The 15,942-nt window shown below is 38.4% G+C and overlaps 2 protein-coding genes across 2 annotated transcripts in view; both read left to right on the top strand.

Moving 5' to 3' along the window:
* LOC311267010 (class I histocompatibility antigen, F10 alpha chain-like) overlaps positions 1–15,942 on the top strand; it is a 501,763-nt gene that overhangs the window by 401,981 nt on the left and 83,840 nt on the right. The window lies entirely within an intron of this gene.
* Positions 1–15,942, top strand: part of LOC311266492 (cadherin-18-like) — a 211,747-nt gene that overhangs the window by 137,561 nt on the left and 58,244 nt on the right. The window contains exons 5-6 of the mRNA XM_084368883.1: positions 2,851–3,018; positions 14,608–14,795. Coding sequence (XP_084225009.1) covers positions 2,851–3,018; positions 14,608–14,795 — 356 coding nt within the window. The remainder of the gene's footprint in view (positions 1–2,850; positions 3,019–14,607; positions 14,796–15,942) is intronic.

Below are 15,942 nucleotides of genomic sequence, written 5' to 3'. Positions count from 1 at the left end.
AATTTGTGCTAATTTGTGTACAGTATCCGGGACCTCTGCAAACAAATGTTTGTGTTACAGGCCTTTAATGTTACTTTTCCTGTCCCTCTTGTTTTCCGCTGAGAATTCTCAAAAAACACAGAGGGAGTGGTCATGTCATGCATGTGCTGCCTAAAGCATAATCAGAGCTTTGAGTTTTGTGCATTTAAGTTATGCTAGCATGTGTTTCATGCCTTTTCATTTCTAAATATTGTGTCATACAGTATGCGCACTGTTAACCCCACAATTACTGTAAGATGTGTGTGTGGAGGTGCAAGTCTGCAACACTGTCCATTATACTGAAATGGATCAGACTTGATCAATTAGATGGACAGACAGACAGACAGACAGCAGATGTCACTTAGATTGGTTTCTTAGCCTGCTGCTTTTTGTTGTTGTTGGTAGATCTTTCAGCCCCAATTCTATACCCCCATTATAGCAGTCCACAAACACAGGGGAGACGAGTCAACAGGGAGGTGAAGGGACAGTCAAGAAGAGAGAGAGAAAAATGGGAGGGGAGCATGCAAACAGTAATGTTAATCAGCTGTTAGTTTCAAAGCACCCCTCCCTGCTGTTTTTTAGTGATTATTGTGAATGCTCTGTTTAAGAAATGTAAATAGATGATTCTCTGCGTGTGGTGACAGTATTGGTGTTCTCTGTTTTGTTTTTTTAGTTTTCATTGCTAGCCCCCAAGCATTATCTATTGTGCTCCAGGCACCCTTGGCTTGGGATTTTTGTGTTGATTGACTTTTTTGCTCCCTCTGACCTGCTGGAACAGCACCCACGCCACGTTCCTGTATCTCCTGATTTAACTGCAATGCACTGCAGACCTGGGCGTCATGTTGCATTTAGAAACTGCAAGGGGTGGCAAATCGCACAAATTGCTTATTTCTACATAATATTGCTTTAAAGTGGTTTGTGCTGGTATCAGTGAGTTCAATGTTTTCAGCTCTGTGGTTTCAGCTTATTTTTAGTGTATCATTACACTGATTCTGAAAATGTGTCTTACAAAACCAGTTCTGAACAAGCATAAATGTGATATTAATAATGATATGCCTGGTATATTTCATGAAGGCAGCAGGAGAAGACGGCTAGAACAGTGACAGTAAATTTTGGCATTAAATATAAAATTTGGCATTGAAAACAAACCTGAACTGAAGAAGGAAACATTTGTATAAGAACAAGTTGTAATGGAAGCAAGAATAGTATGGAAGAATTTCTACTAAGATATAAAAATAGATTTCATTGTATGTTAATATTTTTTAATAGATATTTTTAAGTGTTTTTCAATGACAATCTTCTAGAGACTTTTTCTTCATGTCATGTTTCTTCATTTTTTTTCAGTGACATTTTTCTTTTTAGCCGTTAGTATTTTTTCAGTGTCGCTGGTTTTCAGTTTCAACCCTCTGTCACCGTTTTGGGGTTTGAGGGCAGGGGCAAATAGACCGTGATTTAAACATCTACATACTAGTCAGAAAACTCCTCAGGACTGAAGGTTTGCTCCAGAGGCTCAAACACAGCTCTGACATGAGAACACACCTGCAAAAAGCTCCCAGGATTCTATCTGAAACTTCCAAACCACAAGTATTTAGAGTTTCTCTCTGGAACCGGGCTGGGTTAAAGTTAACTTTTAACTGATGTTATGTGAGTCGGACAGAGGTCTGTTGGAACAAGCTCTAATGTTAGCTGATGCCAGCTATCATAGTTAATGTTAGCTAATGTCAATTATCATAGCTAATGTTAGCTAATGTTAGCAAATATCAGCTATGTTAGGTTTAATGTGAAAAACAACGGCAACAATCTTAACATTCTTTCAAGCTTCCAGTCAGCTCTATAAACTAAGAAAGAAAATAGCAGTTGCTGGCTTGGAATAGCACTCATTGCTATGATGAAAATCAATACTTAAAGAACACAATCAACGCAAACAACCAACATTGCGTGGGTTTTAGCCAATGTAGAGACCGGTAGATATGCTACATACACACATGCTTAGAAGCTGGATTTGTAAATTAATGTCAAGTCTAGTCACTGTTGACAGGGGGTTAGTGGTTAACGCACTTTCCAATGGCCTCACTTACATAGTGCTTGTGTTTCCCTAGAGCCACTTAGGTCAGAATCATCTGACTCGATGAATTTATCGAGTGGTTGAAACCTTAAGAAGACAAATAATAGAATCATACAAAACACTTAAAACTCACTGCTTTGAAGAATTGTTTTTTGATCTGACGTGAATCTGAAATAAAAACAGCATAGTCATAGTCAAGAAATTATGATGCTTTAACTGACAATACAAACTCAGTCCTTATGATAAAAACGTGGATTTTAAGAGCTGCGGTTGGATGAACTCTGAATTTAAATCTAATCTGTTGATGCTAGTGAGGTGTTTTGAATTCGGTCCAATCACTTCAGCTGCGATAGATCAATAAGCCTACAGACAAGTGAATACCAATCCTACACTTGGTGATCGGCCTGGGCAAAGATCAACGACTGAATTGAAATTATTTGTTTAGGATAGAAAAAGAATGGTGGTAAAGGTGAAAAATGACCACTTAGTTAATGTTGGGAACAACCACAGACAGGGCCTTGTCACTTAAACGGAACATCCTGAAACAACAGATTTTGTTGTTTTTCTTTGAAGGATAGTCCGTGTTTTCATAATTTGAGGAACTAAACCTTTATACATGGTTTAATCAAGAACCTAAGGTGAGTTTGATCATCATTCTAAATTAGTTATAATGATGTATTAAACTGCGCATAACCACATGAAGCAGCATTGATTTTCATGTATCTCATTCATACTAATACATTTTTGTCTCCTCATGTGTACCTCAGGTATCATCCGTACAGCAGTGTCCAACATGGACCGTGAGACCAGGGACCACTATGCTGTGGTGATCCAGGCCAAGGACATGGCGGGCTCGGTTGGAGGACTGTCTGGATCCACTACTGTCAATATCACCCTCACCGATGTCAATGACAACCCTCCAAAGTTTTCACAGAGTAAGGGATTCCTCTTATACACACATATACACACATATGAACACATTATGGTTTTAACTCTGACAGCAGCCAGTCACCAAGTGTTGCATCGTCTGTACACTTAAGTTCTACCTTCACTTTTATCCAGAGGTGGACAGAGTACACAACTTCACTACTTGAGTAAAAGTACAGATACTCCTTGTCAAATATTACTCCAATACAAGTAAAAGTAGCTTAGTCAAAATATTACTTAAGTAAAAGTACTAAAGTATTTGCTTAAAAAATTACTTAAGTAAAAGTATTTAAAAAATATCTCAGGAAATACAGGAAAGGAAAGTAGCTTAATGTCATTATACAATACACTGATGTGATTCTGCTACAGACGTGTTTATAGCTCAAAAATAAACAAATAAAGGCAAGAAGCCTCAGAACACAGACTCAGCTGCATTCATCAACACATGAAATATATACTATACTCACTCTATGCTACTCTCTCTCTCTCACACACACTCACACACACTCTCTCTCTCTCACACCCACACACACTCTCTCTCTCTCACACCCACACACTCTCTCTCTCTCTCTCTCTCTCTCACACACACACACACACACACACACACACACACACACACACACACACACACACACACACACACACACTCTCTCTCTCTCTCTCTCACACACACACACCCACACACTCTCTCTCTCTCACACCCACACACTCTCTCTCTCTCTCTCTCTCACACACACACACACACACACACACACTCTCTCTCTCTCTCTCTCTCTCTCTCTCTCTCACACACACACACACACACACACACACACACACTCACTCACTCACTCACTCTCTCTCTCTCTCTCACACTCACACACACACACACACACACACACACCCACTCTATCTCTCTCTCTCTCTCACACACACACACACACACACACACCTAACCCCTACCTTGGACTCTTTGATATGAATTGTATAAAAAACATGAACAGAAAGTCAACTTAATCATTCAACTGCACTGCAACACTTGCCATATTTTTAAACCGTTTAAAAATGGCAACTATGATACTACAAACACATACAATTACGTTTAAAATGTGCATCTGCAATTTAACCAACATTAAGCTAGCTAACGTTAGTAACAACTTTACATACCGCGACGTGCTTTTTCAGGTTGGAAGACGAGTTTTTGTCGGCCGTGATATAATATGTTCGCGATAAGCACAACAAACATGTAAACTGAAACGAATCAAACATGGGTTTGAGATAAGGCCACGGGTGCTCGGTGGGAGTTTCCCCCGTGTTTCTCCAGTTTCTTCCTCCATTTCTTCGTATGGCATGACGCAGTACAGGTACGGCAATACGACTAAGACAAACCATACGCAAATCAGCAGAAACAGTTTATTTTCTCTGAATTTTGCACACAAAAAAAAAAAAAAAATCATCAGCTGACGTAAGCTCAAAAGTAGCGAGTAACGAGAGCATCAATAGAAATGTAGTGGAGTAAAAAGTACAATATTTGTCCTTCAAATGTAGTGGAGTGAAAGTAAAAGTATCCCCAAAAAATAATACTTAAGTAAAGTACAGATACTCAAAAACTGTACTTAAGTACAGTACTCAAGTAAATTTACTTCGTTACTGTCCACCACTGCTTTTATCCTGTCAATGCTGTCATACCTTATTTTCTGTTGTTCGTATTTAGTCCATCAGAAAAGTATAAATTTTGTCATTTTTCAGACAAGTTTGCCATAATCTCAGACTGAGAGAAAGTATTCCTCAATTAATGTAGGAAACCACAGAGGCTATACCTGACTTATAGGACTTCATCTCCTGTCAAATTACCTTAAATACAGTTATTTGTTTTTAAAGTAAGTCTGAATTGGCAAGTGTACATGAAAAGACCCAGGTTGAACATTAAAAGAAACACCATCATCTTTGCAAACCTCATCTTCCTTAAGCTGGTTTCTATCCTTTTAATGGCTTCCGAACTTCAACAATAGCCCCATTTCTTCAACCTTTGGCTTCTTTACTGCCTTAGAACAATGGTTCTTCAAAGTGTGTCCTCTGGTGCAGAATATTGTGTTGAGCACCGCTGTTCTTATTTTGATAAGATATTGCTAAATTCTATTAGTTTCAAATAACCCATCACTCCCAACGTGTCAAATATGGCAGCCTGGAGAGTGGTGCTACGCTACATTCCTTCTTATTTAGCACACTTCCAGTGCAGTAGTATACAAAGCAAGAAAAGTTAGTGTCAATGAGTGGTAGGGGTGGTTGAATAGGTCATACACAGGGCTTTCCACTAAGAGACTGGGGTTTGAGTCCAGTGAGTGACCAAGTGTCAAGTTTAATTTGTTTTGAAGTTATGTTACATAAGAAGACCATGCTCAGACTACATGAATGTCCTTCACACTCATCAGGGCCATCCCAATTAACATCAACCACAATTGTCATTACATCAGTACTTTCACAACAGCCAATGAGAGAGATATCCCGGAGCTGCTGACAGTGTTGCCAAGCAATGGTAAACAACCCTAGCCCTTCAGGCTTACGTTAGGTAGAACACTGCTGTTTGCAGATATTAAAACTGACAGTTATAATCTCAACTCCGGTTCTCATTGAAGAATAGACAGCCATGATGACTGAAACACTATCCAGACATTGCATATTACTTATTATTTCTAACTTGCCTGCAGAGCCCTTCCCGCGCAAAGACACACTAGAGGGGTAAGTAAAACATCAAAGTTTGAAGCTTAGGATGAGTCTAGAGTAAGAACATTATTATGCTATGCTGTTGATTGAAATATGTAAAAATCACAAAAATGGTGGAAAATGCATCATTTGACAGCCCTTATTGGCCTAGTTTATATTAAAAAGTCAGACAGCTGTGACCAAATTTCCAGCACGGCTTCATATTATAGCGGGGCCTAATATCAACGACTGTTCTGAGATAATGTGGTCCTGCTGATGAATGGAGTGTGTCGCACACTATATGATATGATTAATAACCTCAACACACACACACACACACACACACACACACACACACACACACACACACACACACACACACACACACAGTGTTTTACAATTACAGCATCAGGCCAGCATGAATATAGTGTTATGCTAATAAAAGTAGTAAACATGTCAAGAAATGTTATATCACAAAACTCAACCGACTTTATTTATTTAATTTTGTCTCATTTTGACTCATATATACGCACAGAAAGATTCTTTGTATCCCACAAAAAAACATTCACCCAAGAACATCATGTGCTCTCACCATTATTTCCTTTCATGGAAAACCGTATATAAAAGGAGAGAGATGAATGGAAAGTGAATTCATGTTACAATGTCCCTGGATGAACAACACTGAAAATGAATGGATTAATTGATTGCAAAAAAACCCAAAACAAAACAAAAACAAGACACAACTTGGTTTGTCCGAGATTAAAGCTGGGGTTGGTAATTCTGTTCAGAAGCATTTTTTATTATATTTGTGTAAATCTCTTAACATCCAGACAGCAGTCAAAATATCAAATGCTTTGGGAAAAAAAGACAAAAATCCATGGTCTGGGGCAGCAACAGGGCTTTAATAACTTTGTCCAATCAATTTTAGTGGCTCAAAGATTTTTTATGGACAGCCTACCTGTCTATCAATCTGTCCTTACCTGCCCACCCTGCACTGACTCCGCCCACCACTCATTGCGTGTACCTGAGTCTTCGCAGCGCACTGCTGGAGCTGTGGTGGAGTGAGCTCATTGTTTACGGACAAGAATGGCAGAGAAAGTACAGCCACACTTTTCATTAGCAGCTGTACCTACAGCAGCTAGCACTGCCAAACAGAGCAAGAAAAGAAAACTGAACTCGAGAAGGCTACAAACAAAAAGAAGTTGGCAAGCTCAGGAGGTGAAACGAGAGTCAACATTGGAGTGGCTGTTCAACGATGGAGACAACTGATGGAGTCGAAGGCCTGAAAATGGACGCCATGGTAGCTGTGTCTCTGTTGGACAGGTAATGTCTGGTTTGTTTTGGTTGGGGAAATGTATTATTACTCTGCATTATGTAGTCAACGTAGCTAATGTTAGCTCCATATGTTGCTGTTGTATATGTATTAGACCATCATTAGCATCGTCAGCTTGTAGCTAACGTTCACTAGCTAGCTATGATAGACTACTGCTGCTTGAAACATATTTACATGTAAAGTTACCATTGACACACAGACCAATGTTCACGCGTCCTGAGGATCTAATCCATACAGCAGTGTTCACACATGCACTGCTACCCTGGGCTGTTTGGACATTAGCCAGACGAGCTGTATGAGAGAGGTGGACTAATTCTTGTGTGCTACACGTTTGAAAAGCCAAGTCCACTGTTCAGAGGTCATGGGAAGATTGCATATATCTGTGACTATAGTTTGCATTGTAGTTGTAAGCAGATGTCCTTAAATGGTATTTATGTGATGTTCATTCATATAGGATGTTAACAGGACGTTTTACAAATGTGCTGATGTAGCCTATTTCTGTGTCCTATAGTTATGAGAGGGATGCATCAACTTCCAGCCTTCAAAGAGTCAGTTCACGACAGAACCATGTCCTGCTGGTTCTATTATTTCTGCTGAGTCTCTCTCTGACAGGTGAGTGTAACGTGATGCTGGTGGCAACATGGATCAGACCACTGTTATTCATGTAATATGTATCTTTGATGGATACATGTCATATATACATGTGTCCTTCTTTCATATCAAGTTGGTTTGCTTTATGTGCATGAATGTGCTCCTTAGCAGGGATACAATACAAAACAGAATGGCGTCATTTCTTTAGCTGCACCAGGAAAATGCTTCTAGTACTGGTCTTGACAGTCAAATGTTAGCCTTCTGCTTGAGACTGTTGCATTTTAGTAAAACATTTTTTAAGAAAATAGACTTTGCATTTCAATTCATGATCTGACTTTCAGCTGACCACAGTAGAATTCGGGAAATGCTGACCATAATTGCTGCACACATAGCACCCACCAACCCCTTCAAATAATTGCTTGCCACCAATCACATAAGCTTCCCATCACCCACCTAACCACAGACTTCTATTATTACATTTTTTGACATAGCAACAGTCCTGTGTTGTCTTCGAGAGAATCAATAACATTTTTATGCCCCATAAACACATTCAGATGTAACTTTATGTCCTATAAACACATTGAAATGTACCTTTATGTCCTGTAAATACATTTATTTCTCCATCCTTGTCCAGTTTTCTGTAATTATTATAATTTTTTGCCAAAATGATGGTTTTTCAGTCACAGGAGTTGAGGAGTTGGACAAGTAAAGTTGTAAAGTAATATGAAAGTTTGACTAAGCTGGAACTCCTTTGTCTTATGCCAGGTACTCCAAGGTGTACAACAAAAAATCCAGAAAGTAGAGCTTGTACACGCTACTGTCAAAATGCATAGAAAATTAGAATTGGTATATATGGCGCAATTCTGATGTAACTATTTCTAGTTGTTTTCAGGAATATTTGTCACTGCATAAAATGCATCCAAAGTTGTGGTGTTATAATAAATTGAAAACATTTTCAAGGTCCTTGAAAAGCTGTATTTACTGTCAGATAAGTAATTGTGCTATTCTTTCTACAGGACGATCACTGCCAGAATAGCAGAGGATTGCGACAGCACCGACATCTGTGTTTATAATCAGTCAAGAAACCTCTGGACGTCCTTCCTGTATATAGTTGTTTATGCTAATTGTACTGTATATTGTCTAAATGATAAAAGGTATACTATTTTTGTAGTGTTATTTATTTACATGTGTTCCAAAAAATTCAATAAACAAGAGTCTGAACCTAATTCAGTTATTAATATTAGTGCATCATGTAGTGTAAGAACTGTAATGGGTTGGTTGTTTAAGCTGGAAGTGTAAAGAAAAGGCATTTTTCATTTTCAAGACTTTATTCAAACAAGTTAGAGATAATACAAAACAAGGAGTAAATACAGAACAACAAATAAATAGGTGTCAGGCAGAGTTCAGCACGATGTGATTGCTCCAAATGTAGTCCTTAAATTGTGGCCTGTAAAGCAACAGATGAGCAACATGATTAGATATTTTTATGGAACAGTCAGACTGTCCTCATCATACTGTGAACATATACACTTTCAATGGTGAATATTTTATACATTCCTGGACAAAACTGTACAGATGTCCCAGTTTATATTACATTGTTTTCATTTTATCTATTCATGCTTTTGACTTGAAGTACCAGCCCTTTATCTTTCTTAACATTTTTCTGCTTACTGTGTTTATTGTTTCCAACCAAAACACAAATTCAAATTGTGAAAAACTACTTGGCAAACAATGTGATTCTGATTAGGGTGCTTGTGTGTAAAAGTTACATGCCTGGTCAGTAGGTGGTTAGCACAAGTAATGTTCTACTTTAGATACCTGCTCATGTGCAGTCCTCATATGCAGTCCTTTGAATTTGAAGATCTTGTACTCGGCATACGAACATCTGCTTCTTGACCTGTCGCACTACCACGTCCACGGCCTCCGCCTCCACTTCCTCGGACACAGCTGGTTGCCCTCCTGTCGTCCTCTCTGACGGGATGATCTGCTTCGCTCTGGTGTGTCCTCATTATCAGAGTCAATGCTGCTCTCATCCTGGAAGCTCTAACATGCAAAACATCGTATTATCATGAGTCCAGTACAATATTCATATTTGTCTGTGAATCCCTAAGGGTAACAAAAAAAGGTCTATCAGGCCCACCACTAACTTTGACCTATATAACATTACCATAGCCAGATGCTGCTAGCTAACCAGCAATAAGTAACAACATCAAAATACACTTTCAAAACAATGTCTGAATACTAACAAAACTAGCTTGACACCTATCAGTACCAGTAATGGCTATGTCTGGTTGTTTACATTGTTTGCATTTTAACCATTGATAGGCTGATTTGACATGAACTGCACCTTGTCTGGAAAGTGCAAACGGCAGCAGCAGGGGCAGAGACAAAAAGCTACTGTCAAATCTGACAAGTTTTCAGAAGACTTCAGTCCGTACAGGAAGTCACAGAAACTTGCATCCTTTTTGATTTTGATTTCTTAGAATGTTAAATAAAATCAGACCCATTCATCATCTTCTACATAGTCTCGGATTATTGTTAATTATGAAAGGGTAGCCTATTAAAATACTACACAGGTGATCTGTGATTTCTTTTCCTGGTTCAATCTCCATTTTACATGAATTCTCATGCAAATCAGCATCATATCAGTTTGAAGCTCGTTTAAGAATAGTCACATCGTACTTACCAGAAGTTTTTCTCTTGCTAAAAACCAGTCTGATGTTGATACACAATAGACCACAATTATTATATTTTCTAACCTATGCAGTCCATAATTAAATAAAACCAAAATCTCTCTTTTTCGAACATAACCCACGATATGAAATTTCCACAAACTCCACAAACGGAACATCTAAACCAATCAGCTTTCTGATCAGGTGACAGTCAGACATTTGCCATTATATCTTTGGTTTTTCAATCAGTGGAGAGCAACTGCACGGCCTGGCTCAAAAAACTGAGGCCGCCTTGATCTCCTGACATTATCGTTGCCCACATGATATCGTCAGAACATAGGGATCAAGTTGGACACAAATGTCCATACATTTTGCAACGATCACCAGTGATCGATTCTGCAGGTCCGTCTCATCTGGAACTAGTCTATTGTCATCAAAAATCTCATCAGGCAGTCAAATAAATGTCCACCATCTTCCACTTGGAGGATGGATAGTTTACATTACATAAATAGTTCATTAATAGTAACAACAATATTAAGGACACATTAATTAAGATTAATTAATGGAGTAATTACTATTAATGTGTTAAGTAATCATTTACTGATGGTGTTCATGATAAGTAAGGGATTAATTCATACATGTTTCTAATAGTTTATTTTAAACTAAACAATAATAAGGTTACATTCAATAACATAATGGAGTAGTAACAATTAACTAGCAGCAGTTACTCACATTTGAAGTGCTCATTAACTAATGGTGTTCATCCTTAACATTAATTAATGCAGTAATATCCATTTACTTGCAGTCAATTAATAGTTTACTAGTGTTAATACATTATGTAATAGATTATAAAGCCTCTATTAACAATAAATAAAAATAAATGTACATTGATTAAATAATTCCATTTGTTCTAAGAATTAACTAGCAGTTCACTGCGATCCATCCTGCAGTCTCTCTGTCACTCACTTCCAAAACAAATGCACGCCACTGGCACCTGCTAACAAAGATCTTTACAACAGCAGGCACTGGTGTTGTACTGCTTTTGTCTAAAGGGGCCGCTAGAATCAACAAAAACTGAAAGTTCCTCATAGTCACTTTAAGGACACAGAAAATAAAGGCAGCTTTCTCTACATCACATCAAAGATAACATCCCTGCCAGCCTGGACCCTCACCAGTATGTTTTCTGAACCAACAGATCCACAGAGGATGTCATACAGTATCTACTGCCTCAGTCTTCATGCACTGTTCACGTTTCGCTTCAGCTCAGCATTCAACACAATCTCACCCATTAGGCTGATTGGAAAGCTTAGCACTCTTGGGCTTGAGTACAAAAAAACACGCCACGTCTGCACCTTTTAACCTTGTATCAGTAAATGAGTACTTGAAACATTAGTTGACTATTGTGTCCTTGTTATTGTTGTAATTATTAATAAACTATTAAATAATGTATGAATTAACACATGAATTAAGATGAACACCATTAGTATATGAGAACTTGAAACATTAGTTAACTATTAATTGATCATTAGTCGATGTTTATTACTACATTAACTAATGTGAATTAATGTTCCCTTATTGTAAAGTTTTACCGATTCATTCCCAGAGGACTAAGGATCAAACATTGGCGGAGATAACAAAACAGACTTCAGAGACAGGTGGGAAGCCATTCTCAATAAATGCTCCTCTGATCTGATACTCCTTTTGATAGAAGAGTCAAACAAAGACAGAGCATAAAAAATATCTGAGGTGAGAAAGACAATCAATGAACATTCAGTCCATCCAACACTGTACAACTGGGAAATGAATGGTAACAGTGCAAAGTAAACTTTTTTTTTTTTTACTTGAAGAAGGGATTTTAAATTTTTTAAATGTGTTATACAATAGCAATGGCACATCTCAAATTATTTTCTTTCTTTTTCTCTCCAATGTTTCATTTTGATATTATTTTTATCTCTAGGTTGTTTTTTTAATTAGAAAACATAAAAATTTAATTATATCTTCACTTATAATCCCTGCCTCCTTAATATAGTTATCAAATCAGGAACTGGTCTAATGCTGTTAACTTCGGAAGTCATGTTAGTATAATTAAAGCAGTTTGTTATCACTTGAAAAACATATCAAACGTTGGACAATTAATGTCTCAAGATATGTGAGAAACTGGTTCATGCATTAATCTCTACCAGACTACTATAAAACAGTCTTTGCTGAGTTACCCAAACAATGGGTAGGCCTCAGCTCACATGGACAGTACATGCCTTACTACTGCACCTAAATCACATCACTGGCAGATTCAACCTTAAAGTTGGAGAGCAGTAAATGGTTTGGCTGAACAGCACATTTCTGACTTGCTTACAGGCCAGTCAGACCTCTCAGGCCATCAGGTGGTGGTTTGTAACAGGACAACAGTTAAATTGCAGGTATAGTTAGGGAGCTTCTAGTTTAACTTCTCTGGAGCAGACTACCTGATGACCTTTGATTGATCAATCAATCGATCAATCAATAAATCAATCAGTCATTACTTGTAGAGGGCCAATTCACTACAAAAATATCTCATGACACTTTCCAATTTGAGGAGGTCTAGACCACTCTGCAACAGTTGCGAGAAAAAACTGACAGAGCCTTGAGCAGAACAAGACTCAATGGTGGGCGGCCATGTGCCTAGACCGTTTGGGTAGAGGGAGAGGAGTTGAGGGAATAATAACATTAATTAAATAACAATGATGATAATGATGGTGATGGTGATGATAGTAGTAGAATTAGTAGTAGAGTCAAGCAGGACCACAGCAGCAATGAGACATGAATGCGTACAGATACAGAGAAAGAGAGAGGAGCTCATAGCATCATGGGAAATCCCCCCGCAGTCTAAGCCTATGGCAGATAGCTAAGGGCCTGTGCAGGCTCTAACTATAAGCTTTATCGAAAAGGACAGTTCTAAGCCTACTCTTAAACGTAGAGAGGGTGGGTGCCCGTGGTTCTGGAGATTCTCCCTATTATTCTAATTTTGGAGACAATAGGAACCCTGCTTCATGAGAGCGCAGTGTTAGAGTGGGGTTTTAGGGTACTATAAGCTCTGTAATCTATGCCGGTACCTGGCTTTTAAGGGCTTTGTATGTGAGGATGAGGGTTTTAAATTCTATTCTGGAGTTTTACAGGAAGCCAGTGCAGAGAGGTTAATATGGGAGAATGTGATCCCTAATATTAATTATTGTCAGTACCCATGCAGAGGCATTCTGGACCAGCTGGAAAGTATTTAGAGAATTATTGGGGCAGCTTGATAAAAGGGAATTGCAATAATCCAGCCTTGGGCATCTTTTTGAGACAGGATGTTCCTGATTTTTGCATTGTGCTATAGGTGGAAGAAGGCAGTCCTTACAATTTGTTTTATGTGAGAGTTAATATCATATCAGCTATAATGTATCTCTAACATGTTAAGGGCTCAACACAATAACTTCTGTTTTGTCTGAGTTCAGTAGCAGTTCAGTTTATTATTTTTTGAAGCAATTTAGTTGGGATTGTATCTAATAGACTAGTATTGAAGATCAGTCATATGTGTCCACATTGGAAAGCAAACAACAAGTTGCATGTGTTACATGAAGAAATGCCTGTCCTTGTCTTGCATGCAAGTTCATCCTATAACAAATGTTGTCCTGCAAGAGTATCTCCTGTTACACAGGTCTAAAAACAATTCAGGTAATTTAGGACTAGTTGCACACATGTCTCAGGACAGAATATGTGTTTGAATCAACTTGAATAGCATAGGCTGGGTATGCTCTCATTTGAAACATCTGCAGTAAGTGTTGCGCATTCGAAGAAGAAATAAACAGTTGCAGAGTAGAAGTGAAGCGAAACGCAAATACAACATAGTGAATGAAAATTGAAAAGTATATTTTATAAAGCAGAGTGCTGAGTATGACATGACTCTGTGGTTGTTCTAATGGAATTAACTATTTGGACATGAATCTATCAAGTGAGCCATTCAGTAGTTCAGACAGTTCCCATCCCCCAATGTCTTCTTCTACCAGCCTCCATTAGCAGTGGGCCTTTATTTATTTGAGAATTTGTGTGTGTTGTTCTGAAGTTCATGTGCCACCATCTCTATAGTCTGGTGGTATGCCAGTGGATGCTTCTGTGTCTTTTCCCAGATGGCAGCAGGATGAACAGACTGGGGCTGGGGCTTATTAGTTTACTCACCTGTTCAGAGTCAGAACTGACATCTAGAGAGGATTTCAAAATGCATGTAAAAAAAAAAAAAAAACAGCACTACATGATTGTTTTTTTTTTTATTAAAATGTTTAATGAAAAAAAATGTCCTGTTGCAGAGAGCTACCAGCTGTACGTACCAGAGCTGGCTCCAGTAGGGAAGGCAGTTGGCCGGATCAGAGCCAACGATGAAGATGAAGGGCAGAACGCTGAGATGACCTATAGCATCACTAATGCAGATGCAGCTGCTATCTTCACCATCACTTCTGATACTGATCGCAGGGAGGGAATCATTTCCCTCAAGCAGGTATGAATGTGAGATCATGACACATAGGCTAACAGTGATGTAAATGTAAGTACATAATATGTTCAAGTGCGGCTGTGGGGGAAACTTTAGTAGTTATGAACAGGATGAAGCATTCTTCTTTGACTTGTGCTTTCATAACAATCTCATTTGTTCTCTTATACCTCATTTTTAAGTGTCCCCTTGCCCCTCAGCACAGAGTTATAATGGGAAGTGGTTGAAAACTCCCCCTATGAAATGGGACTACCCCTCACGACCGATAATCATATGTCATCAGTAGTCTTTGACGGTGTTTATGTTAACAGACATGACAAGACATTTCCAATATGCCATCTTCAGCTGTGGTGATTTCTCCCGCATTACTGTTGCAATCCTGGTATTATCACAATGAGTAGTGGGGTGTATTGGGATACAAATGACTTAGACGTGTAAAGTGGAGTGGACATGTTTTTTTTTTGTTTTGTTTTTTTTGTTTTTCTGACTCATTATTAATGTATGACTTCATTTAATGGGTAAGCTATTATGACTGCACTTGGTGAACAAATTCAGCTCAGTTGTTATGTAAAGCTTTGCAGCTGCAGTAGTTTTTCTTTGTTGGGCAAAAGGTAAGAAATCAGTGTGTATATGTCAGTGTACATTTTTCAACAGATTGACCTTTGCTCACTGGAATGAATCATCCAACTCCTGAAGGCACTCTGTCTCACATTGGTTTTAAATGCAATTGCTCATCTATACTGCAAATAGTGTACCCTTTGCTATTATCTACTAACACTAACTAAAAGACAGCTTGTCTACCTACAGTACACATTGGTGGAAGAAGTATTTACATCTTTATTAAAGTAGCACTATATTGCTTAATCATTTTCCATTTTTTTGACACAAAATAAAGCTGTAGTTAGGTACTGTCCAGAGCACTAAAAGGAGTTGATGAAATGACATTCTGCTTGAGAGGCAAATGGATTGGACCACCGTTGAGTTTCTCATAATAGAGGCACCAGCACCAGTCTTATCAGGTGCAAGGGGCTACGTAATTGCTCTGTGCCTTCCAAGTTTGAACAGTTTTCTTCTTCTTTTCAAACATACTGAAATGAACTGTATAGGAAATGCAGTTGGATCAAATCCAGTATGTGTGGCCAGTCTCCTAGCTTCA

Source organism: Pagrus pagrus, assembly GCF_965226575.1.
Source record: "Pagrus pagrus genome assembly, chromosome: 12".
NCBI lineage: Eukaryota > Metazoa > Chordata > Actinopteri > Spariformes > Sparidae > Pagrus > Pagrus pagrus.
The sequence above is the reverse complement of the archived record's forward strand: the minus strand, read 5'-3'. Positions and strand labels throughout refer to the sequence as shown.